This window comes from Berghia stephanieae, chromosome 6 (assembly GCF_034508935.2).
Source record: "Berghia stephanieae isolate SIO BIC M18660-M18661 chromosome 6, UCSD_Bste_1.3, whole genome shotgun sequence".
Classification (NCBI taxonomy): Eukaryota; Metazoa; Mollusca; class Gastropoda; order Nudibranchia; family Aeolidiidae; genus Berghia; species Berghia stephanieae.
In genome coordinates this window covers 44,066,956-44,094,455 of record NC_088365.1, presented here as the reverse complement: position 1 = coordinate 44,094,455, position 27,500 = coordinate 44,066,956, and the positions used below count along the sequence as shown (strand labels likewise).

General features: G+C 37.3%; 1 protein-coding gene across 7 annotated transcripts in view; it reads left to right on the top strand.

Annotated features, from left to right (window-relative positions):
- The window catches only part of LOC144975081 (uncharacterized), a 259,024-nt gene that overhangs the window by 82,732 nt on the left and 148,792 nt on the right, over positions 1-27,500 (top strand). For 3 of the 7 annotated variants that reach the window (XM_078918781.1, XM_078918785.1, XM_078918784.1), the window contains one exon: positions 6,938-7,545. In XM_078918781.1, coding sequence (XP_078774907.1) covers positions 7,429-7,545 — 117 coding nt within the window. In that variant the 5' untranslated portion in view covers positions 6,938-7,428. The remainder of the gene's footprint in view (positions 1-6,937; positions 7,546-27,500) is intronic. The other 4 variants (XM_078918783.1, XM_078918787.1, XM_078918782.1 and 1 more) reach the window with 2 other exon arrangements.

Sequence of the window (27,500 nt, the reverse complement as noted above, 5' to 3'; positions counted from 1 at the left end):
GTTTAAATTACTTCTAATAAACAATGGAGCCAGATAAAGTTGAAGATTTGAATAGGGAACTTTCTACCCCCACGGGGGAGAAAACTAAAACAGTTCCCATAACATCTCCCGAGGGAGTGTTAATTCATACAAAAGTATATTACTAACACTGTGAAAGTGGTGCTTAATGATTTAAACTTTTGAGTAGATAAAGTTGAAGAGTTGAATATGGAACTTTCTACCCTCGCGGGGGAGAAAACTAAAACAGTTCCCATAACATCTCCCGAGGGAGTGTTAATTCATACAAAAGTATATTATTAACACTGTGAAAGTGGTGCTTAATGATTTAAACTTTTGAGAAAATGTTTTAAATTACTTCGAATAAACAATGGAACCAGATAAAGTGGAAGAGTTGAATAAGGAACTTTCTACCCCCGCGGGGGAGAAAACTAAAACAGTTCCCATAACATCTCCCGAGGGAGTGTTAACCATACAAAAAACCCAATTTCTTCTCCCGCGGGAGAGAAAAAGAGGGGTAAAAATTGAGAATGTAAAAAAGACAGTAGAACATATAAAAGGAAATTAGAATCTAAAACAAAAACAATTGGAAATGAGGCAGTTAATCAGGGGCCATCACATTTAGTGAGCAAGGAAACCCACTCTAATACCCACGCCCATAGCAATCCCCACGCCTCAAATTCGGAATTGGGACAGTTAATTGTAGAAGGTTTCAAGTCACTAACGCATCTATTAATGACTAATCACGACTCCAGCGAGCCGTCGTTAAAGAAACGAAAGCCGAATGAGAGCGAAAAGGGGGGAGAAGGCACGCACACAATGACCGCAACCAGTGACCTCGACGAGCTAGAGATGCTCGAAAATGATATGACATACGAAGATGAGAAAGAAGAAGAGGTGGAAGAAAGTGAGGACAAAGATGAAATTGATAATGAAATAAAAGAACTGGAACAGTTTTTTAATGTACCGGAATCGTTTGGTGAAGACATTCACGAATCGGTGGCAAAGATAGTCAATAATGGAGTGTGCGCTAATGTCAACAGGGAAAAAACCAAGAAAGTGTTGGATAAACACCTTTGCCCTAAAAACACCCCCAATCTCAGAGTCCCTCGAATTAACCCTCAAGTATGGCGTATACTGCCTACTTATGCAAAATCTAAGGACACGACCATCAATAACATTCAATTGTTAATGAGCAAAAGTTTAACCATAACAGCTAAACTGCTGAGCGACTTAGTTAAAAGGAGCCAGGAAAAGGATAATAAGAGGGTAATAGAGGTCAAAGCAATGACTCCATTAGTCACGGTTTTGTTAAGAGTGGGATCAGCTGTATATACTAATTGCAGCCAAATTCGAAAAGAAGCACTTAAGCCTTTTCTGAATGAAGAATGTAGAGAATTGTGCAAACAGAAAGAAAGCACATCAACGGAGTTCCTTTTCGGAGATAATTTAGACGAAAGCATTAAGACAATTAATGATACCCACAAGCTTTCGAAAGCCGTGACAAAACCTGGCACGTTTCACTGTGATGGAAAATCAAAAAATGGTCAAAGGAGGATGCCTTACCCCTCACCATCCAGAACCCACAAAAGCAGAGGGGGAGAGGATGGCGACCGATAACAAGAGGACGGGGAGGAAGGAAACACTTCTCACAGAACCAAATTTAACTTTAGGACAACAATGATAAATTATGAAGGGAAAAGAAGACAATAGCGCAAGTTTAGAATTTAAGAATACTATAGATCATTTCACAGAGGGGAAAACAAGATTATATATACAGAAATGGCAGAAAATCACTAAAGACCAGTGGGTGTTAAACCAAATTAGGGGAGTTTACCCAGAACTTTGTTTTACCCCTGTGTAAACTTTTATCCCAAAAAGCATAACATTTTCGGAACAGGAAAGAATACTAATTGAAAGAGAAGTTAGAGAATTGAAAGAGAAAAATATTATCCAAGCAGTCAGAGGGATGACGAGGATAACCAGAATCAATTGTATTCTAATATATTCGCTAGAACTAAAAGTAAGGGGAACCTTAGAATTATTCTCAACCTTAAGCATTTCAATAAATACGTTAAATATACACATTTTAAAATGAGCAGTCTTCAAGAGGCAGTATATCATTTCAGGAACAATGCTTTGCTTGTTCCTGTGACTTAAAAGATGCTTATTTCAGTATTGCACTACATGAGAAAGCTAGAAAATTTTTCAGATTTATGTTTTCAGTGGAAAGTTCGAATTTACTTCATTCGTAATGGGTTTCACTGATGCTCCGCGGATTTTTACAAAAGTCATAAAACCAGTACTTGCTCGCCTGAGAGACGAAAACATTATCATAATTATGTATATAGACGATGCCCTCATATTGGGGAGAACAGATTTGGATTGTTTACGAGCTTGTAACAGAGTTTGTAAACTATTTGATGAACTGGACTTCACAATAAATACCAACAAATCTCGCCTTATACCAACCCAAGAGATTACATATTTAGGGTTTGTCTTATATTCAAAGACAATGACCATTAGACCAACAGAGGAAAAGATTAAGAAAATGAAAAATCTTTGGGATCATTACATTCGTGAAGAATTTATTACCATCAGAAAATTAGCGGAAATCATAGGAACACTGGTTGCGGAAATCATAAGAACACTGGTTGCAGTTTGCCCTGGTAACTAATATGGAAATATGTTTTATAAAAGATTGGAGATTTATAAAAACAAATCGTTAACAAAAAATAAGGGTAATTTCGATAATATTATTGTTATAACAGAGGCTATAAAGAAGATTTAAAATGATGGCTTTCTATGGTGGGCAGTTAACCTATTAAGATAGGACCACAACCCGAAGGATTTATCTTAACATCAGATGCCAGTAATACTGGATTGGGTGGAGAATTTGCAGGAGATAGAACTGGAGGTTTATGGTCAGAAGAAGAAAGAAGATGGCATATAAATTATCTTGAATTGAAAGCGGCTCTTCTCACTTTGAAAGCATTTTCTTCTGATTATAAAGGCCACTCTAAGATTACTTTATTTTGCGACAATACGACAGCTGTATCATGTATTAACAAAAAAGGCAGCATGAAAGAAGAATGCAATAATATAACCAGAGAACTATGGTTATGGTGTATAGAGAGAAATATGACAGTCACAGCTGTACACATACCAGGAAAAGAGAATACTGAAGCGGACAAAGCTAGTAAAGAAAAAGGGCTTGAAACAGAGTGGTCTCTAGAGAAATCTGTCTTTGACGACATTAACACAGAATATGGGCTCTTCCAAGTTGACGTATTTGCTAGTAGAATAAATCATAAAATAGAACAGTGTGTCTCAGAGAAAAAAGATGCAGACGCATGGAGAATAAATGCTTTTTCATTTTCTTGGTCTCATTTATATGCTTATATTTTCCCTCCTTTTAATCTAATTATCAGAATCCTACAAAGAATAGAAACCGAAAAAGTGGATTGTGTCATGATTGTTCCGGTTTGGAAATCACAACCATGGTTTCCAAAACTCATAAACTTATTAACAGATGTTCCACCCCTATTACCAAAGAAAGCCAACCTTCTTCATCATCCAGTAACAAAACAGAAGGTTCACCCCATATTACACAACAGCAGAATGATAGCCTGCCGCTTGTCCGGGAAATTCTCGAAAGTGCAAACACTTCAGAAGAAATTAGTGAAATCATTATCAATTCATGGCGACGAAATACCAGAAAACAATATACTACATACATCAGGAAATGGCTGGTATTTTGTAATAAAATCAGTAAAAATCTTTTCCGCCGTTGGCATCAACACTACTTAAATTTTTAAAGAAATCTCTATAGATACCACGAGGAGAGGGACAAAAAAGACAATGGAGTTAGCGGGCATTGATATCAGTATTTTTAAGCCCCATTCCACCCGGGCAGCATCTACTAGCAAAGCGGCCACAAAAGGAGTTCCACTTTGTATAATACTGAAAGCGGGAAGATGGAGGTCAGAGACCCGTTTAAAAAATTTTATCATAAGCTAGTGGAGAGAACGAAAAAGGATTTCAATAGGGCAGTACTGGATGAACAACAAATGAGTAGTGCTACGTGGATTTCGTAATTTACGTCATAACAGACAAACGCTTTAAAGCTTCATTTGTAACCCAATTCGGAATTGGGGTACGAGGTAGAGTTCGAAAATTAAACGAACTCACCTGTGATGTTTAATTGAAACTCTGACGAGTCCAATTCCGAATGGGGAACAAATGCCCACCCATTGGTAAATATCATCGAAACTCATTAGACTATAATATAATAGTGTTATAGATTATACTTGTATGTATGTGTCCCATCCCGTTCCATTTGTTCCGTATGTCTGTTCTGACGCGTTAAAGCCTGACAGTCACGGCGTGATTCTTCATTTGTTCCCCATTCGGAATTGGACTCGTCAGAGTTTCAATTAAACATCACAGGTGAGTTCGTTTAATTTTCGAAATATAATATAATGTAACGTAACGCAATGTAATATAATATAAACCGATCACTTGTCTAAATCTATAAATTAATAATGCAAAATTCCCGGATTTTGTCGTCAAGTTTGAAGAGACGAGAATACTTACAATTTGAAATAGTCTATGAGTAATTTTCACTAAACTGTATTAACCAGACTATAAAAGTTCATGATTATACTTACGTTTTGTGTGTCGGTCCGTTATATTTCCGGATGGCAATTATTATTGTAAGCTTCGAAGCCAAGAGAAATACTGTCTATAATATTTACTTTCTCGAGTTCGAGAGTTCTCAAGTTGCCTCTTATCCAGCGGTGTGGTCCCGTCCGTTGCCCTTCGTTAAAACGTTTGAGCGTTTCATTATTATTGAATATCATCATTGTAAAATGAATTTGGATAGAGATTAGGAGATTGCGTAATCTTGTGTTTGAGGAGGAAATGATGGAGTCTCTGTTCGCTCAAAGGCTTGTCGTGCTCCTCACGCGTAGCCGGCTCTTTTGACGCTATATTTTATTTTTACATTTCCATGTGCTCGAGGTCGTTGATGGTCACATTGGAATATGTGCTCAAAGTGACCCACGTAGTGAAAAGTGTTCACAGTTTTTGAAATATCTAACATCACGATTGGTCATTTTGTTCAGCTTGACACATGGGTATGTTTACAACTTTCATAAAGAAAGCAGCGTGTTTACAACAACAAATCGTGTGATTGATGACTTGTTTGGACGAAAACATGAATATAGATCGCCCCCATTGTCATTGTTTTGGAGTTTGTTTGTTGTTGTTTTTTTTTTTTTTGTTCGGTTTATTTATTTATTATTTATTTATTTTTCGGTGGTCTTTTGAGGTTACTATTATAACACGTACAAAACATCGTCCCTCGGTACCAAACTGCTAAAAAAGTAATTTTAAAAATTGAATATAACCAAAGAGCAAAATATCCAAACACGGAACGTTTCGGGCTCAAAACCTTTTTTCAGCCAATGACAACAAAACCAAAACAATAAAGACATAAATACATTATACTAAATTCCAGCTAGACGACAGAGATATTTCTTTTTAGGTCCAGACGAAACTGCCGGACTGTTTGTTAACTAATATTTGATTTGATTTGACGGAAACGTCTTCAAATGTCAACATTCATCAATCATCTCGTCGTGTTGTTAATTTCCGACAGTCTGATCAGATCAGAGCCAATTGTCAATTTTCGTCGGCCAAATTGTCAAAATAGATTTTTAGTCAAAAATTGTTGTCCAACTTTATCATCCGTCAATTATTGCTGATTTTAATCAAGATAATTATTGTCAGCTTTCCCCATCGACCAGTTTTCAACATTCAATCGGGCAATTGTCAATAATTTATTTATCTGTCAATTATTGCCAAGTTTCAGCCGTCAATTATTGGCAACTGTCACCATCGGCCATCAATTGTCAGCTTTTGCTTTCAATTTTATTTTTCTTCTTCTTTTTCTTCTTCTTTTTCTTCTTCTTCTTCTTCTTCTTCTTCTTCTTCTTCTTCTTCTTCTTCTTCTTATTCTTCTTATTATTATTATATTATTATTATTATTATTATTATTATTATTATTATTATTATTATTATTATTATTATTATTATTATTTTATTTTTTAAAATTATTTTTAAATAATAAATTTAAATTTATTTATTTTATTTATTTATTTATTTTTTTTTTTTTTGGTAATTTTCACCACGAATCATTAATATCGTTTTACGTGACATCTTCCATTTGTCTTGTGCCCCAGACAGTCTGGCCAACCAAAATCAAGTTTCAGCAATAACCAATAGTTTTAGAAACCTTTCTGCCAGAGAAATTTGTTTTTATAAGCTTTTTTTTATTTCATTGTCTATTTTGTTTTGTTATATTTTTTCTCCCTCTCCGAACATCATCTCTCTTTTCACAAAAACAGTCAGACATTATTATTATCTGGTTTCAAAACCAACAAAACCCTCGGTACGAATGATGCGTGGGGACAACAGCAACAAGGGGCAACGATCTTATCGGATTCGGGAGCTCTCCATCCTTTTGAAATAAGAAGTAGATACGACCACGTTTGGCGGGCTTTTTCTTTTTTCCTTTTTTTTTTTTTTTTTTTGTGTGTGTTCTCTTTTTTTTAAAAATGTATTGAGTTGAAAGAAGAAGAAATTGTTGTATTATAAATGATATCGAATGGACAACGAATCCCGACCACAAATATTGATCGCGATTACCATCACCGTCATCACCATCACCATCAAAGGCCTTGGTACTTATTTAAATAACCACACTCTTGTTTGTACTCAAAAATAAAACGAGGCCGTATTTCGGGTTATTATAAAATCGATCGATGCGTCTTCAATCTTTCTCGGTTTGCATTGTTAAAATTATTATTAATATTACTAATTTTTTTTTTAATTTTTTTTTTTTTTTTTTTTTTTTTTTTTTTTTTTTTGTGGTAAGCCCAGAACCCGAGCACTTTAGCGAATATTAAGACTGGATGTCATATCGATATTGGTAGTAATCGAATGCAATTCATCACCAAGGATATCTGTTTTTCAAAGATTTCATTTCGGATTGGATTTCGTGGCATCTGATGATTTAAAAAAAATTTACCTTTTATTTTCAGTTTGTGGATATAAAATAATGTGTCAATATTATACTTGATATTTTGTTTCATTTCGTGGATATATTATAATATTTGTTATTCGGAATAAATGCCCATGTATGTGTGATAATATTGTATCTTTTCGTTATATTATTTCAAATTCGCTCGGACACTACTACCCAGGTATTGAACGTCTGACCAAAACCCCATCATCTCCACCCACCCTTCTTGGATTAAAGGAACGCACATCGCGCAGGCCACTCTTTGCCTGCGTAGCCCGACATCCACTGTGGCGCTTCACAGTCACGGCCTAGGAATCGGCTCTGCCGTGGGTCTCGGCGGAAGGATGAAGGGTCTTCTGATGGGCTCCAAGGCCGGGGCGGGAAAGTCCCCCGTCTGCAAAGTCTGCGGCGATGAGTCTTCTGGATTTCACTACGGGGTCGACTCGTGCGAGGGATGTAAGGTAAGCCGGAAGAGACTGATTGTTGAGAAAATGGTTTACCGGTTAGAAAAAGAACTGAACGAGTGTGTATCAAAGGTGCCAGACAAATCAAGAAAGAAATATACAAGGAAAAAAAAAAACCATCCCAAAAAATCAGTTGGCCTTGACTGGGAATCGAACCTCAGACCTTCTGAGCTCCTTGTCCAGTTCTTTATCTTACGCCGGTGCCTGCTCCTTAATTTCTTCATTTGATTAACCAGTTAACTTCCAGACTCTGGAAAAAAAATGGTATTTGAAAGTTTGGCCAGAAAACTCTTCCTTCAAATATCTATAGATTTAAAGGACCCTCATCTTGACAACAACAACAACAAAAAAAGACTCTCAAACCTGGGACATCCCGAAGTCATCCTTAAGTCCCAGGTTTGAGAGTTTTTTGCCGAGATGAGGGTCATTTCTTGTAACGAAAATATTAGGAAGGTTGTTGTGCTGATGGTGAAGATGGTGATGATGATGATGATGATGTTGTTGTTGATGCCGGTTTGTTTGTTTGTTTTTTGTTTGTTTGTTGTTTTTTTTCTCTCGATGACTACGATGTTACTAGTGTTCATCTGTGTGAGTGTGTCTATGTCAATATTGTATTGTTATAAATGTGTAACCAAATGACAAATTGCCACTTTTTTTAGGACAAATAATATTATGTTATATTATTATTATTATGTTTATTATATTATTATTTATATTATTATATTATTATTATATTATAATTATTATTATTATTATTATTATTATTATTATTATTATTATTATATTATTATTATTATTATTATTATTATTTATTATTATTATTTATTATTATTATTAACCAGTTAACTGACGGAAAAAAATGTTATTTGAAAATGTGGCCAGAAAACTCGTCCTTCAAATATTGATCGATTACAATGACCCTCATCCGGGCAAATACTATCAAACCTGGGACTTAAAGAAAGACTTCGCGATGTCCCGGGTTTGAGCGGTTTTTTAAATGTTTTTTTGTTGTTGTTTTTTTGGTCATATAAATCGATCAATATTTGAAGGATCAGTTTTCTGGCCAAATTTTTAAATACTGTTTTTCTAAAGTACGGCAATGAATTTTAAATTTGATAGACCCAATGAATATTCATGAATATGTCCCACCGTCTCCATTAGCTTATGTTGGAGGTAAAACCAAAGTGTACTTATTTGCAGGTCTGGTGACCCAAACTGTTGCGGGCTCACTGTTGTAATAGAAGTACTCTCAAACCAACGTGTACTTATTTACAGGTCTGATAACCCAAATTGTCATGGACTCTTTGTTGTAATGGAAATACTCTCAAGCCAACGCTAACTATCGTCCATTCCAGCGATGTTAAATCAAGCCCATAGTACGCTTCAACAGTCGTAACGTCACTTCCAAAGTAATGACGCATGGTAACTTAGTAACTGGCTCTAAACTATCGGAATAATGGCGGACGCCCTTATGAAAAATTTCTCCGACGAGCATGAAAGCGTATCCAGAGGGGGAAAAAACCCATTATAAATCTGATCATGTTTTGACTTACAAATTCTGATCACAAGAGATATGAAAAGTTCTAGCCAGCATGAAGGATAAAAAGAACAGATTTTCTTTGTTTAGAACCACGATGGCCCCCGTTGCTGGGCGACGTGACATCAGACTATTGAATCCAAATGCGTTCGGTTATCAGATCTGCTAATATGTGTACATAGGGGGAAAGAGATACCGAAGCTTAATGGATTTTACGTGAAATATATTAGAATCAGAAAAACTAAATACTAAACCATATCTCTCTCTCTCTCTCTCTCTTCCATCTTGCTCTCCCTCTCCCTCACGCTCACTCTCTACCAGCACCACCCTATCTCCCCCCCCCCCCCCACCCTATCTCCCCCCCCCCCTCTCTCTCCTCTCTCTCTCTCTCTCTCTCTCTCTCTCTCTCTCTTTCACACGGGTACAACGGATTTCAGGAAGTAACTAACGTATACCAGTTCTATAAACAAGAAATGAAGTAAGCGTCAGAAGACAGCAGAGAATAAAAAATTCACGGCGGCGATGGGGGCTTCATGGTACGACAACTCCGCCTGGCCGGGGAGAGCGTGACTCTACCCTATGAGCTGCCTGTCCACCACTCCTCTGTTGTCTTCTGGCACTTTTCTACTCACTTCATTTCTTGTTATTATCAACTTTAGTGCCTGCTCCACTCACTTGTCTGCATGCCAGTTCTATAGAGTATGATGGACAGTCGTTGGCATCCACAGAAAGACCAAGTGTCAGTTACAGACAGGAGTGGGGTCGTTTTCAAACCAAAGCGCCTATGACGTAACCAATAGAGGAAGAGAAATAGATAAATATATATATGGTGGTCCATATATATAAATATATATATATATATATATATATATATATATATATATATATATATATATATATATATATATATATATATATATATATATATATATATATATTTCTCTTCCTCTATCTCTCTATCTTTCTCTCATTTTCCTTCTATTTCTTTGTTTCTTTATTTAACCAATCTATCTTTCAGTCTAAATAGATAAATATATATCTACCTCCCTTTCAATCAATCTATCTATCAATCTGTCTATCTATCGATCCATCTATACCCCCCCCCCTCCCCTCCCCTCTCTCTCTCTCTCTCTCTCTCTCTCTCTCTCTCTCTCTCTCTCTCTCTCTCTCTCTCTCTTTCTCTCTCTCTCTCTCTCTCTCTCTCTCCATCCTTCCATTTTCTCTCCTTCTTGCCTCCTCTTCTTCTTTCCCCACCCCTTGAACCTCCCCCCCCCCCCAACACACATACCCACACGCCCCACCTCCATTCCAGCACAGAATCCTAGCCCACTTTTTAACACGTCATCCCGCCAACCTGGTTCCATTTTCTCCCATTTTTTTTTTTTTTTTTCTTATTTCGTTTAACTTCATTTTTTTTAAAAACTAGCTAGCTACTCTGGAAAAAACACATATTTAAAAATTTGACTAGAAAACTCGTTCTTCAAATATCGATCGATATAAATGACCCTCATCTTGGGAGAAAACAAAATAAAAACAAAAAAAAACTCGCAAACCTGGGACTTCACGAAGTCTACACGGATGCCTCAGGTTTGAGCGAGTTTTTACCAAGATGAGGGTTATTTTAGTCAATCGATATTTGAAGGACGAGTTTTCTGGCCAAACTTTTAAATACGTGTTTTTCCACCAAAGTACCTACGGCAGTTGACCGGTTAAAACCATTTGCTCGATCTTGTCGGGAACAGAGTTGCCAGATTGGCCCACAAGTCGCGAAGTCGGCTACTTTTTCATCCTGTTTGCGCCAAAAAAATTATAAATTTGCGACTTTCGACTTTTGGGGCTAATTTTTATTACGGTCTGCAAATTTTGGGCTATATCTTAGATTTAACTTAAATGTTAAGAACAATGTTAAAATTGCTAATAAAATCATTTGATTTTTTTAAAAAACAAAAACAAAAAATTTACAAGAAAAAGCCCAAAATGTACCTGAGACGATGTTATAAGGCCAGAGAATGAACAAGAATATCCAGCTAGCTATAAAATAAAGTTGTATTCATCCATACGGGGGAGGGGGGGGGAGAGAGAGGAGAGAGAGGGGAGAGAGAGAGAGAGAGAGAGAGAGAGGAATATCGAAGTTTTCGACTTTTTTCTTAATTTTATTTGCGACTTTTAGCTTATACCTTTGCGAAATATCTGGCAACCCTGGTCGGGAATATAATAATATTGTCACGGAGTCTTTGAAGGCGAGGACCTGGTTTACTGGAACACAACAATAGTCTCTTGTTATCGTAATAAATAACAATGTGAAATTGAATGTGAGCTTCAATTTAATATACGAAAACAGATAAAATAGACGTTTCGGGTTTCCCTTTTATCAACAAAACAGGATGAATGAAACACTACAGACGAATGAGATAATGTGCTAGTGGGGTTGTTAAGATGAATAAATTTATCATGTCTATCTATTGACCTATCTACCTGTCTGTTCATCTATTTAACGACCTATCTGTCTGTCTAACGGCCTATCTACCTGTCTGTTCAGCTATTTAACGACCTATCTGTCTATCTAACGGCCTATCTACCTGTCTGTTCAGCTATTTAACGACCTTTCTGTCTATCTAACGGCCTATCTACCTGTCTGTTCATCTATTTAACGACCTATCTGTCTATCTAACGGCCTATCTACCTGTCTGTTCATCTATTTAACGACCTATCTGTCTATCTAACGGCCTATATAGCTGTCTGTCCATCTATCGGACGACCTGTCTACCTATCTGTCCATCTATCTATTGACCTATCTACCTATCTGTTCATCTATCTATTGACCTATCTACTTATCTGTCCATCTATCTAACGACCTGTCTATCTATCTGTCCATCTAATGACCTATATACCTATCTGTCCATCTATCTAAAGACCTAGTTACCTATATGCCCATCTATCTAACGACCTATCTACCTATCTGTCCATCTATCTAACGACCTGTCTACCCGTCTGTCCATCTATCTAACGACCTATCTACCTATCTGTCCATCTATCTATTGACCTATATAGCTATCTGTCCATCTATCTAACGACCTGTCTACCTATCTGTCCATCTATCTATTGACCTATCTACTTATCTGTCCATCTGTCTAACGACCTGTCTATCTGTCCATCTAATGACCTATATACCTATCTGTCCATATATCTAATGACCTATCCACCTATCTGTCCATCTATCTAACGACCTGTCTGCCTATCTGTCCATATATCTAATGACCTATCCACCTATCTGTCCATCTATCTAACGACCTATCTGTCCGTCTATCTAACAACCTATTTACCTATCTCCCAGTCAGTCACCGTCTGTCTGTCTATTTGTCTGTCTCTCTATCTGATTGTCTCTCTCTCTCTCTCTCTCTCTCTCTCTCTCTCTCTCTCTCTCTCTGTGTGTGTGTGTGTGTGTCTCTCTCTGTCAATCTACCTGCCCGACTGCCTGTCCGTGTGTGTATTTATGTATTATGTAAGTATGGATGGATGTATGTGCCTGTGTGTTTGTTTGTGCTGTCTGCCTGTATGAAAATGAAGACCTTTTTCTCTGACGTTTGAAAATTCACAGACTTGACGTGACAGAGGCACCGTTGTTTTCTTTGCTAATGCTAATCAAGGTTGTCGTGACCTAGCACTGGCAGACAAATTGATAAAATTTAAATGGAATTCCGTTTGCACTCACTGTTTGATTTTCAGGGTCTTACGTCCTTGTGACCGATTTCGGTCATTTCAACGCCACTATAATGGAAGAAAATGGGATTGTAAAAAAAAATAAAAATAAATAATTAAAAAACCAAATAATCTAGATATAATGCAATTGAAAGCACGCCGCGCGAGATAAAGTTTAAAGAATAAATAAATAAATAAAATTAAAAACGAGTCCTTCAGAGCCATTCTGCCCGTTTATCCCGGTTTCTATAGCGTTAAACGGACAATAGCATTTGCTTGCTATCCTTTGGATAGGACGCTAGTCTATCTCAAAGCCCTTTCCGCCAAATCTAACAGACTCCGCTACCCATTCACTGCTGAATGGACAAGGGGTCAGAAATAATGTCGACTGCACCGGGGATCGATCTCGGTCCCTTTGCGTGTGAAGCGAGTGCTATTCCAACTGAGCTATAGGGACCGCCACGAGAAAAAGTATAACAAAGAAGGTAATTGTTCAAAGAGGGAACAGTTGTAGCACTTCGTTCAAGATCACCTAAAAGTCGGCGCATAGTATGGTCCTTGGAAAAAGCTCTTTACTCACATTCTCTCATTTTACACCTGAGTACGTGAGTACCTGGCCGTTAACAGCGTTGTCTATGTCGGAAACAATTGCATTGCCTTAATAGACGTCATGTCCCATTCTAATTGTTACGCGTTGCTGTTGGTCAGGGACCCCTTGTAAAGCGCTTTGAGCACGTTTAGTGGATATTACGTTATATAAAATCTCAAGTTAAAGTTTCATCCAGACACAAGCAGAGAATCCAACCAAGAGGAATACATGTTTACTAATCATTATTATTTTTTTTTAATAATAAAAATGCATAACACAGAGATGATTTTGATGGGGAAAAAATATCATCTCCCAAAACTAACACTATCCAATAGATAGAATGCGCTTGGCCAAGGTGTTCACAACATTGCCATCCGGAAGTATAACGGACCAACACACAAACTATGTGTAACCATGAACGTTTATAGTCTGGTTAATACAGTTTAGTGAGAACAACTCACAAACGCGGATGGCAAAAACAATAACAAAGGCCTGAGTGACGTCATCTGCATACTATCTATAGACACTTAGATAAACACACACACACACACACACACACACACACACACACACAATAGCAAATGCTCGCGGGGAATGAGTTGCTCCATGCTTCATGTATCCCATCATCAGGGCAAAATGTTGTTTGTTGACAAGCACGCCTGTCCAGATTGAAATGTGTAGGATGGCTAACACAAACACACAACGGATTGAATTGCAGTCTTACCGACGTCATTATGAGGTCATGATCAAAACATATTTTAATTTTTGATATAAAAATAACGTGCAAGACTTGAGCTTATATGACAGTGTGACGCCATGTTATATTTTGTTGTGGTTGTGGGGATGATGATGTGGTGGTAGTGTTTGTGGTTCGGATTCTACTACTACTACTACTACTACTACTACTACTACTACTACTACTACTACTACTACTACTACTACTACTACTACTACTACGACGACGACGACGACGACGACGACGACGACGACGACTACTACTACTACTACTACTACTACTACTACTATTACTACTACTACTATTACTACTACTATTACTACTACTATTACTACTACTACTACTACTGCTACTACTACTACTACTACTACTACTACTACTACTACTACTACTACTACTACTACTACTACCACTACTACTACTACTACTACTACTACTACTACTACTACTACTACTACCACCACCACCAATACTTCTGATGCTACTGCTGCTACACTTTTATACATTTCGATTATACGACATGTGAAAAAGTTCTAGCCAGCATGAAGAATAAAAAGTGCCGAATTTCTTTGTTTAGGGCCAAGCTGCTCATTGCTGGGCGGACGTGACATCAGACTATTAATCCTATTTACCCTAACAAGGATTAAATAACTCTTCAAAGTCCTTAAAAGTATGTGTTACTCCTGCGTAAGCTTTCATTTTCAACAAGACTTATAGATTTATTTTTTTCAACTTGAGCTTTTATATAGCGCAATATCCACTAACGTGCCGAAAGCGCTTTACAGGGGTCCCAGACCAAACAGCAACATGTAGAACGAAAGATGATGACGCCTGTGAGGCGGAATTACATTTTTTTCGGACAAAGACAACGCTATTAGGTACTCATTTTACACCTGAGTACGATGAGAGAATGTGAGCCGCTTCTTTATCGATGAATGAACTTTGAAATTAGTAGAGTCGAAATTTCTTAATTTTACGATGTTTTTTTGTAGTTGGGGTTTGCTAAATGTGTGCGTGGATTTATCGGTCAGCCACATGTTGCCAGTTGCTCCGATTTAGACCGGCCGGATAGTTTTTACATAAAATTGCCAAACAAGTCAAAGATCCTTTCAAAACTTTTTTTTTTTTGTTTACTTTCTACAGATTCAATGCAATTATAGTAAGAGTTTTACTTTAAAATAAGTAATAAAACCTATGGTGCTGTCTCAAAAAAAATTAACCTTTATCCCATTTCTCCCCTTCTCACTGAAAGAGAATGATAAAGGTAAAAATAAATATCGCACATATTTGAACACCCCCCCCCCCCACACACACACACACACACACACACAAACGCATACTAACAACTAAATTGTCAACATTTTTTTTTAAATTGTACCTGAGTTCTCGATAACTTTTACTAAAATTAAATCACATTTTATTTTTTTATTGTTTTCCACGGCGAAAATGAGTATGGCATTATAAAAGCCAAAGTGGCATCCAAGTCCAAGCCTCCATCACCCGCCAAGTTGTATGACGCAACGCGAGCTGTGAATCGACAGTGATTTCAAATGAAGCGCGAGCAACTTCTTTGGCTTTGTCCTATAACAAAACAACAACAGATGGTTGCGTAAACAACACAATACTTAACTTGCATGCATCACACACAAAAAAATAACACACAGATACACTCTCCCTGCCACAAAGACGTTCTGTGTAGTTTCGTCAGAAAATATTTTCTCGCTTGTCCCTGACGTGACCTGCTTTTATCTGGTATTAGATAATGTAAGGTGGTGGTCTCTCTCTCTCTCTCTCTCTCTCTCTCTCTCTCTCTCTCTCTCTCTGGCTCGCTCGCTCGCTCTCTCTCTCTCTCTGGCTCGCTCTCTCTCTCTCTCTCTCTCTCTCTCTCTCTCTCTCTCTCTCTCTCTCTCTCTCTCTCTCTGCTCGCTCGCTCTCTCTCTCTCTCTCTCTCTCTCTCTCTCTCTCTCTCTCTCTCTCTCTCTCTCTATCTATCTATCTATCTATCTCTCTCCTTCCAAGATTCACATCCATACAGTAGGACAGACTTCACGTTTGGGTTGAAATGTCTAAACTTTTGCTATAATGCTCTCGATTTTGATAAACTTTTTCCGATGATGTTCATGAGTCCTTAGATAACCCATCCAAAAATGTATTTAAAACTTTGAAAAGCTATTTGTTGGCATTTCGGCCTACAATTTGCTTACCCGCCTCTGGCTATGATTGTGATCAATAATCACGCTTGGTGCACATACAAATATTACTCATTCGTACACGGATTATCTCTTTCTTTCATTTTTTTCTTTCTTTCTGTCTTTCTGATCTATATCTTATTTTTATTTCTTCCTTTTTCTATATTTTCCCTGTCTTTCTTTCTTTCCGCCTTTCTATCTTTCTGACGTACTTTCCGCCTTTCTGTCTTTTTTACTCTCTTTCTTTCTTTCTGTCTGTCGTTGTTTCCTTCTATCTTTTTCTTTCTTTCTTTCTTTCTTACTTTATTTATTTATTTATTTATTTATTTATTTATTTATTTATTTATTTATTTATTTTTACTTTTTGTCTTTCTTTCTTTTTTTTCTGTCTTTCTTTCTTTCTTTCTTTTTTTTCATGTCTTTCTTTCTTTCTTTTTTTCACCTTTCTGGGTTTTTTGTTGTTGTTTTCTTTTTTGTCTTTCTTTTGTGTCTTTTTTTCTTTCTGTCTTTTTTTTTATTGCCTTTTCTGTCTTTTAAATTTTTTTTTTTTTTTTTGTGTGTGTGTATGTCTTCATTCCGTACGTTAGATTTTGTTTGTGTTATGTTATGGTAATTTTTATATAGGATAGGGGAAGGGGATGAAAGAAAGTGCGCGCGCGTGTATGTGTGTGTGTGTGTGTGCGCGCGCGCGATCGGAGCGGGTGTGATTAAGATGGAATTAAATTATAATCCACCCCAGGTGACAAATTACGATGTTTTGCAACATTTGCAGGTAATTTTAAGTGGATTCTGCGGTGATTAAATGCCATCGTACGAGCAGCTTTTTGAAGAGATTGGCTTTCTCTCTCTCTCTCTCTCTCTCTCTCTCTCTCTCTCTCTCTCTCTCTCTATATATATATATATATATATATATATATATATATATATATATATATATATATATATATATATAGACAGATAAGTAGGTAGGTAGGCAGACAGGCAGGCAGACAGGCAGGCAGATAGACAGTCAGATAGATAGATAGATAGATAGATAGATAGATAGATAGATAGATAATTATTATAGTAAAATCTTAGCTTTCTACATCGGAACCCGTCGTCATGGCCCACAAGAGTGAAAGAAAAGTGCTACAAAGTATTTGTAAACCTGTTTTGGAAATCAGCAGCAGCATATGGGACTCGATTACATCAACATCGATCAATAAGATAGAAATGATTCAAAAAAGGGCCTGTCGATTTGGCAGCAGCAGCCTCTTATGGTTTTCACACTACTATGTTATGACGATCGACCCAATCAACAAAGTCTGGTCCGCATTCGTGCACCGTCGCAAACCCGCTGGGTAGCATCGTCACAACACACCGTTCGACTAGATGCTCTGCCGTCTCAGGTTCTTGCCCACAGCGGGTACATGTTGGACAGTCAGAAAGACCCCACCGATGAAGCGCACTGGCCGCGAGGCAGCTCCTCGACCGAAGCCGATTCGCAGTCACCCAGTGTCGATTTGGCTGTAATGACTACAACCGACAACACAATGTAAAAGACATGATGGAGAATTTAAACTAGACGTCTAGATCGCATTTATTGAACGGAGAAAGACGCAAAAGCTCAATGAGTTGTACGAGGGCCGACAGAGAGGACCACCACCATTCCTATTATTATTATTATTATTATTATTATTATTATTATTATTATTATTATTATTATTATTATTATTATTATTATTATTATTATTATTATTATTATTATTATTATTATTATTATTATTATTATAATTATTATATATATCTGCCTAAATGAAATGTTGAAAATTCGTAGTTTTCAGAGGGAAGATATAGAAGTTACTGTAATTAACTTTACTAATTAATATTTTACCATTAGCAGTATTAAATATGCCTTCAAAACACTGAATAGATTCTTGGTGGCACCAAAGTCTTCTTTTTAAAACATTGTATTGAATCAAAAATGTCCATTTATTTCTGTATTGAAGCCAAAAAATCGTATTTTTACGATTTTTCGTTGTGGTAGGTAGGTCTGCTATTAACACGGAAGAAAATAAAATACATATGCACTGCCATATTCCATAATCAATGCGCACAAACAGTCGTTCTTCCCCAGGACCATTCACGCATGGAACAGCATCCCTGAAAATGTTAGAGCAACCAAACTATAACCTGACAATATTCCATAGTTATCTCGACCAGTTAAAAACCAATAGATAGATTACGTCAATGCCACCCCAACACACCGAGATCTCATCACACGAAGCTGCAACTATTTTGGATTGGACTGGGTTGGATTGGGTTGGGTTGGATTGGATTAGGTTGGATTGTATTGGGTTGGATTGGCTTGGGTTAGATTGTAGTGGGTTGGATTGTACTGGGTTGGATTGGCTTGGGTTAGATTGTAGTGGGTTGGATTGGATTGGAATGGGTTGGCTTGGATTGGGTTGGATTGTAGTGTGTTGGATTGTAATGGGTTGGATTGGCTTGGGTTAGATTGTAGTGGGTTGGATTGGATTGGATTGGGTTGGCTTGGATTCGGTTGGATTGTACTGGGTTGGATTGGCTTGGGTTAGATTGTAGTGGGTTGGATTGGATTGGATTGGGTTGGCTTGGATTGGTTTGGGTTGGATTGGCTTGGGTTGGATTGGCTTGGGTTAGATTGTAGTGGGTTGGATTGGGTTGGCTTGGATTGGATTGGATTGTAGTGGGTTGGATTGTACTGGGTTAGATTGTAGTGGGTTGGATTGGGTTGGCTTGGATTGTAGTGGGTTGGATTGTAGTGGGTTGGATTGTAGTGGGTTGGATTGGCTTGGGTTAGATTGTAGTGGGTTGGATTGGGTTATATTGTAGTGGATTGGATTGGATTAGATTGTAGTGGGTTGGATTGGCTTGAGTTAGATTGTAGTGGGTTGGATTGGATTAGGTTAGATTGTAGTGGGTTGGATTGGCTTGGGTTAGATTGTAGTGGGTTGGATTGGATTGGGTTATATTGTAGTGGGTTGGATTGTAGTGGATTGGATTTGATTAGATTGTAGTGGGTTGGATTGGCTTGGGTTATATTGTAGTGGGTTATATTGTAGTGGGTTGGATTGTAGTGGGTTGGATTGTAGTGGGTTGGATTGGATTGGATTGGATTGGAATGGATTGGGTTGGATTGTAGTGGGTTGGATTGGATTTTGATTGGATTGGATTGGAATGGATTGGGTTAGATTGTAGTGGGTTGGATTGGATTGAATTGGATTGTAGTGGGTTGGATTGGATTGGAATGTATTGGGTTGGATTGGATTGGATTGGAATGGATTGGGTTGGATTGTAGTGGGTTGGATTGGATTGGAATCCTGTTTTTGTTAAAACGAAGGATATGGCGGGTATGATTAGTGGTAACTAGCCGTAAAGTGACTTGTGAACTCTGTTGACCCCGTTAACGTTTGGGTGGAAACACGGGTAACCATCAGGAAAATCCCATCATTAACTTTTTTATAAAATTAGATTCACCTCATCGATAAGACCATCGGCAGTAATTCTATACGCGGTCTAGCGGGGTCATTGGGTTCATTTGAAGGGTAGGAGGAGGAGGAAGATGAGGAGGAGGAGGAGAAGAAGAAGAATTTTGCCTTGTAAGTCCTCTCTCTCTCTCTCTCTCTCTCTCTCTCTCTCTCTCTCTCTCTCTCTCTCTCTCTCTCTCTCAATGAAAACTGGCCTATTTTTGAGCGCACCTCAAGCCTTGATTTAAAAAAAAAGAAAAGAAAATAGTCCTTGAGAGCCACCAGGCCCATGGAGCCGGAATTTATCCCAGTTTCTATAGCGTGAAACGGACAATAGCAATTGATTTCTACCCTTTTGATAGGACGGTAGTCTATCGCATAATACTTCCCGCCAGATCTAACAGACACAGCTACCCAAACAAAGCTGGGTGGACAGGAGGGTTCAGAAGAGAAAAAAAATCTCGACTGCACTCTGGATCGATCTCGGTCCCCTTGGCTTGCGAAGCGAGTGCTCTACCAACTGAGCTATCGAGACCGATTTTGACCATTCATTGAAGTCTCAAAATAGTTGATCTAACTTGATTTCCACGATAGAATGTATAATAAAAGTAAACAAAAGTGTCATGTCAAAAGACTGGTTCCAATCTCCTCGGAAGTGTGAAACCAGTCCCCTGGATGAATGGGTACACACCTTGTGTAACTTATCTTCTGGTTCCAGAGTGATGGTATCTTATTTTCTAAATTATATCTAATACAAAATAAATTGCAATATCGCCTAACAGGCGTCATGTCCCGTTCTACGTGTTGCTGTTGGTTGGGGGCCCCTTGTAAAACGCTTTGAACACGCTTATTGGATATTGCTCTATATAAAAGCTCAATTTAAAAAAAAAATACATATAACATATTTCGTGTTTACTTGAAGAAGGCCAAAGGCCGAAACGTCGTTTCATTTGTGTTGTTCCTTTATATATGAGTCACATTTACTGACTTTATCTTTCTCTTCATCTTATTGGCTCATTTAAGCACCTCTAGTTTTTGTTACTTATTTTCTAGCCTAAACTAAATAGATTCTGGTCGTCAATAAAGACCAGCCATCCATCCTCGCCCCGTAACCATAAGAATCTGCCTATTCATCTTGCTACTAAAATAGTCAATGTCGCTTTACGATTCAACGTGAAACTTTTTTATTGTTTATGTAGTCTTCGGAGGATTGGCTATACACTTCAAACCATAGTGGGCAGGGAGACAATTTCTGGGTCTTGTATCCCACTATAGATAGTTCGAAGTTGACGTCACTCAGGTCTTTGTTATTCTTTTTTGCCATCCGCGTTTATGAGTAATGCTCACTGAACTGTATTAACCTGACTATAAACGTTCATGGATACACACAGTTTTGTGTGTTGGTCCGTTATACTTCCGGATGGCAATGTTATGAGCTTCTTAGCCAAGCGCATACTATCTATATTATCTGTTTTCCGACATGCTGTCTGTCTTTTTGCGTGCGGCTATGTGGTCTTGTGCTATGACACTCGCTTACGGATCGGAAGGCCCTGGGTTCAAGCCTCGCTCGGCGCATAGTTGAGTCCTTGGAAAAGTCTCTTTACTGACATACTCTCACTGTACTCAGGTGTAAAATGATTGCCTGACCTTTAACATCGTTGTCTCCGTCAGAAAAAAAAATGTAATATCGCCATAGGCGTCATGTCTCATTATACATGTTACATGTTGCTGTTGGTCAGGGGCCCCGTGTAAAGGGCTTTGAGCACATTCAGTGGATATTGCGCTATATAAAAGCTCATTTTAAAAACTCATGTTTGTCTTGGAATGAGATTACTTAATTTTCTCCTGGCCCTGGCCTGGATACCCATGCTGGGAGGGAAACAGTCAAATGTATTTTTTAAAGTTTTGGGAGATGATATTTTTGTTTGTAAATCATCTCTCTGTTATGAAGGTACTGTATTATTTTATTCGAGATATATATATGATTTGTAAACATTTGAGTGTGTTCCTTAGTGGGAACCTGTGCTTGTGTCAGGATGAGATATTTAGGGGATCTCAAACTAAGTACACTGATGGTGGTATGCTCTTGGAATCTACGCCTGTTCCCTATTTGAACTAATTCCCCTTTGTCTTCCCTTTTCTTGGGTGCTTTAATTGTAATTCTATAACTTTTTAACTATCCCATTTTCCTCCTATTTACTGGCGCTGATATGACCTATATGTGTTTCAAGCGCAGTTTAAAACCCTTAAAAATACAAAACACACACACACACACACACACACACACACAATTCCATTAAGTTTTGAACCGGAAAATATGAAGATGCGTGTGTGACGTTGCGACTTCTGCTTTCTATTTATTATTAGACTAAATAAGTTTATGTGCGTTTCAACCCTTATTTATTTAATAAAATTCCCTCTATTTATTCCCAAGGGGAAATTTGTCTTTAGGGTCTATTCCAAGGGAAGACTGGAATAACCCAGGCGTCAGCCGCGGAGCATCGCCGCAAAGTGAGCTAGGGCGAGGTGACTTGCTCAAGAGCACACAACGCAGCGGCGGGTCATGATTGAACTCGGTACCTTTCGGGTTGGAAGCAAAGACCGTACCGCTGAGCCACGCTGCCCCCATTTAGACGCAAATTGTGCGGGTTCTCCGCGAATGCATACATGATAATACATTTCAAGAGATAAAGATCTGAACAAGTTTGTGTGTGTGTGTGTGTGTGTGTGTGTGTGTGTGTGTGTGTGTGTGTGTGTGTGTGTGTGTGTGAAAGGTGACAGACAAAGCGTGAGAGAAAAATACAAGGAACAAGACAAAAACAAAAGTACGATCCCAAAGAAATCAGTCGACCTCAGTTTCTTGTTTTGATCTTTCTTGCTTTGACTGGTAACTTTCACACACACACACACACACACACACACACACACACACACACACACACACTTGTTCAGATCTCTATCTTTGCCTTACATCGGTGCCTGCTCTCTATCTGGTTTTTCACTTTGATATTTCAAGAGCCTTTGTTGAAATTACGGGGTCCCGATAGCTCAGTTGGTAAAGCACTCGCTTCACAATCAAAAGGGACCTTGATCGATCCCGGTTGCTGTCGAGATTTTTATCATTTTTCTGAACCCCCTGTCCACCCAGCAGTGATTGGGTAGCTGGGTCTGTTAGATTTGGCGGAAAGTACTTTGCGATAGACTAACGTCCTATCCAAAGGGTAGTAAGCAATTGTCCGTTTCACGCTATAGGAACCGGGATTTACTCCGGCTCCATGGGCCAATGGCTCTGAAGGACTACTTTTTCTCTCTCTTTTTTTTAATAATCAAAATTTACAGTGAATGACATAATCAGTCGGATGGTGAAAAGGTTTGTGACTGAGATAATACCAAGTTTAGTTAGAAGGTCAATTTTAATTTAAAAAATGAGTTCTTGTCATACATGATTAAATTGATGCTTAATTTTTTTTTTTTATTTTGTTTGTTTTTTTTTTTTGTTTTTTTTTGGTTGAACTTGCGAATAATGTTCCGGATCTATGGGGCTGGTTATTTCGGGTAACAGGCATGCTCTCAAGTTGGCTATAATCCCGCAGATGCAAGTGAGAAATCCATGAATATTCAATCATCTTCTCTATTCATGAAGTCGTAAGAGTTCTTGTGTCAATATCGGTACTTACTCTTGTTTTTGTATAAAACACACCACGATAGCGGATATTGATATGTTAATGTTATGTATAGAAATCATATTCTGCCGCCTAGTGATAAAAGAACGTATCTGCCATGGTGTGAGTTTTTAAAAATTGAGCCTTTGTTTAGGGCAATATCCACTAAACGTGCTCAAAGCGCTATACAAAGGGTCCTGGTCAACAGCAACACTTAACATGTAGGACGTGACATGACGCCTGTTCGGCGATTGATAGTACCTTTTTTTCGGACAGAGACAACGCTGTTAACGACCAGGTACTCATTTTACACCTGAGTACGGTGAGAGAATGTGAGTAAAGAGCATTTTCCAAGGACTCAACTATGCGCCGAGCGAGCGAGGCTCGAACCCAGGACTTTCCGATCCGAAAGCGAGTGTCATACCACAAGACCACATAGCCGCTATGATGGTCGGAAATATGTTTGACATTTTTTAAAGGATTTGTTTTATGTTTCAAAATGTTGTATTTCTGATGATTTTATATTGCACATTACTATGCATGACCAAGGTAGTATTGCACGCCATAAATCAGGATTCCCATACTGTAAATAGCTCATTTTTGGGTATACGTTGTCGTTTACACCCTTTTACCATAATACGATGTCAGTATTGAAAGCAGGATGGATGGCCCTGGGGTCAATAGTAAGAGGGGTTCTATGGCAATCATTATGTAATGGAGGCAACAAAAACAAAAACAGTCGGGGGCGAGTTACACTCGAAATCTCCCAGCAGACTTGTTGGTAATACATTGTATCAGTTTAAAATACATAATAAGCAATGACCAATCAATCCTTGTCAAGCCTAAGCCATTGCGTAAAATAGGTGAACAATCTTTTCAATTTTCGGCCCCCGATTTTTGGAACTCTCATCACACGTGAGATGCTCGGATTCGTTGACAACTTTCAAATTTCGCTTAAAGATTTATCTTTTTACGTCATAATGTTGCAATACTATTTTCATATTTTGTTGTTAAATTGGATTCGTATAACTTTTCCATCAAACTTGTCTTACTGCAATATGGTTTGTTTTATATCACTGTAAAGCGCTTAGAGCCTGTGACAACGGGGTAAAGCGCTATATAAATGCAATTTTTTATTATTATAATATGAGGCTGTGCCTAAAGCCGATCTCGGTCCATTTTGCTTGTGAAGCAAATGCTCTACCACGGGCAGGGAGGTACATACTGTGTCTTCTATCCCCTTATATCTGTTTTCCAACATGCTTTCTGTCTTTGTCTTGGAATGAGATTACTTGGTTTTGTCCTGGCTCTGGCCGGAGTCCTAGCTGGGAGGGAAACAGTCAAATGCATAGTTATTGTTTAGGGAGATGATGTTTTTTTCCTTGTAAATCATCTCTCTGTTATGTATTATTATATTTATTTTGAATGTATAATTGTACGCGTTTGAGTGTATTCCTTTTTGTTGGATTTTGTGTTTGTGTCTGGATGAGACTTATAGGTGATCTCAAACTAAGTACATTGGTGGTATGCTCTTGGAATCTACATCTGATCCCTTTTTGTTCCCAGTTCCACTTTGTCTTACCTTTTCTTGGGTGCTTTAATTGTAATTCTAGAACTTTTTACTATCCCATTTTCTTCCTTTTTACTGGCGCTGATATAACCTAAATGTGTTGCAAGCGCCGTAAAACGCTTAAAAACAAAAACAAAACAAAACAATGCTCTACCAACTGAGCTAACGGGACCGGACCCCCTGGTGGCCTTCGTATGGTTATCAACATTTGCGAACTGATAAATGCAAGATTTTGGAAAGTCTACGAAACATACTCATCGAACTGTCACGCCACGCCCATCTTTTATTTTTCACCATTGGAAACGATGAAATGTTGACATATATATATATATATATATATATATATATATATATATATATATATATATATATATATATTACATAATGATATATATATATATACACACACTCACATACAAACACAGACACGCACACATATACATATACATACAAATATACAAACATACAAACACACTCATACACACACACAAACATAGACACACATACATATACACATACATATATACAAACACACTCATACACACAAAAACATACATACACACATACACACACACATACATTCACACACATATTCACACACACACACACACATACATTCACACACACTCACATCCACACACAAACACACACACACTCAATGTAACTCAATACGATATCAAAAAAAAAAAAAAAAAAAAAAATAGAAAATTAATAATAATATTTTAATTAAGACTGCATGTTACATTTCCTTGTACAAGGGTGTATGTTGTAAACGACAACACGTTGAATGGTGTGAAGCGTGTTTTTGTTTGTTTTGGGTTTTGTGGATTTTTTTTTGGGGGGGGGGGGGGGGGGGGGGGTTTCCCCCGTTTTCTTTTTCTACTGCAGTGGTGCCAAACCGATGGCGTGTCCTGTATGAAATGGAATGAAACATGATTCCATACGCGAGGAAGGATGATGGGAAAGAAAATAAAGACAGCGTTGTTGTCGTGAGTCAAGTGTGTTGATCAGCACCACGACACGACACACCAGTCGTCCTCAGATGTGTAAATGGTTATATTTATTATTTCAAGAGACAGAAAAGCAAGAAAGTGTAACAATGGAAAGGTTAAAACGAAAACGCCTGAAGAATAATAGAGTAGAATATTTATTTTTTAAATCACACATGCAAATCGAAATAAAACGAAGCGCTCATTATCACCCCCTGCCTCCGCTTAATAATAATAATAATAAAATAATAATAATAATAATAATAATAAAATAATAATATAATAAAACAACAACAACAACAACATAAAATAATAATAATAACAACAACATAAAATAATAATAAAATAATAATAATAATAATAATAATAATAATAATAATAATAATAATAATAATAATAATAATAATAATGATAATAATGATAATAATAATAATAATAATAATAATAATAATAATAATAATAATAATGATGATGATGATGATCATGATGATCATGATGATCATGATGATGAATAATGTGTATCTTTGTATGCGTGTTTCTTTTGTGTGTGTGTGTTTGTGTGTGTGCGCGCGCGCGTGCGTGCGATATTGTACTACATAAAGGAAGCGAAAAGATGCAACGTTAAAACGCCAAATAGAATGAAATTGGACCAAATGTGCCATGAATTCGACCCGTCCCTAATGTGTTAGAACGTAGTGAATACGACTCCCTTAATGACGACACGTAAATATAAGATGACAAAACCAGCTCCAGTTTTGAGATCAAACGAGAACTTCAGCGCCTGGAGACTTTTACTTTGAACTCAAGATTCTGATCTCTTCTTACAGAATCGACAAGCTTTTCCTTTTGCCTTGAAATTTGAATAGGTCTATCTCTCCCTCCCTCTCTCTCTCTCTCTCTCTCTCTCTCTATATATATATATATATATATATATATATATATATATATATATATATATATATATATATATATATATATAAACAAAAACTATGAAATAATAGTGCTCAAGTTTATGATAAAAGGAGATATTTATGGAAACAAATACCTTTTATGTTATTACGAACCACCATAACTGCGAATACAAAAACCTACGATGCTAACCGAAATAAACACAACAATCTACTTTCACTTCCTGGTGAGAGCGAATGCTCCAAATCCAAACAATATTATTGTAGAAGTTGATCATACTTTTCTTGAAATATTATATAATATATACATATATAAACGCACATTCTATCTCCTCCCCCACATTCTCCCACTCACCTCCGGTCTCTCTTCTCTCTTTCTCCCTATCCTAAACATACAACTCCCACGCTCGTATATATATAATAATAATGATGATAAGAATAATGATAATAATAATAATAGTAATAATGATAATAATAATAGTAATAATAATAATAATAATAATAATAATAATAATAATAATAATAATAATAATAATAATAATAATAATAGTAATAATAATAGTAATAATAATAGTAATAATAATA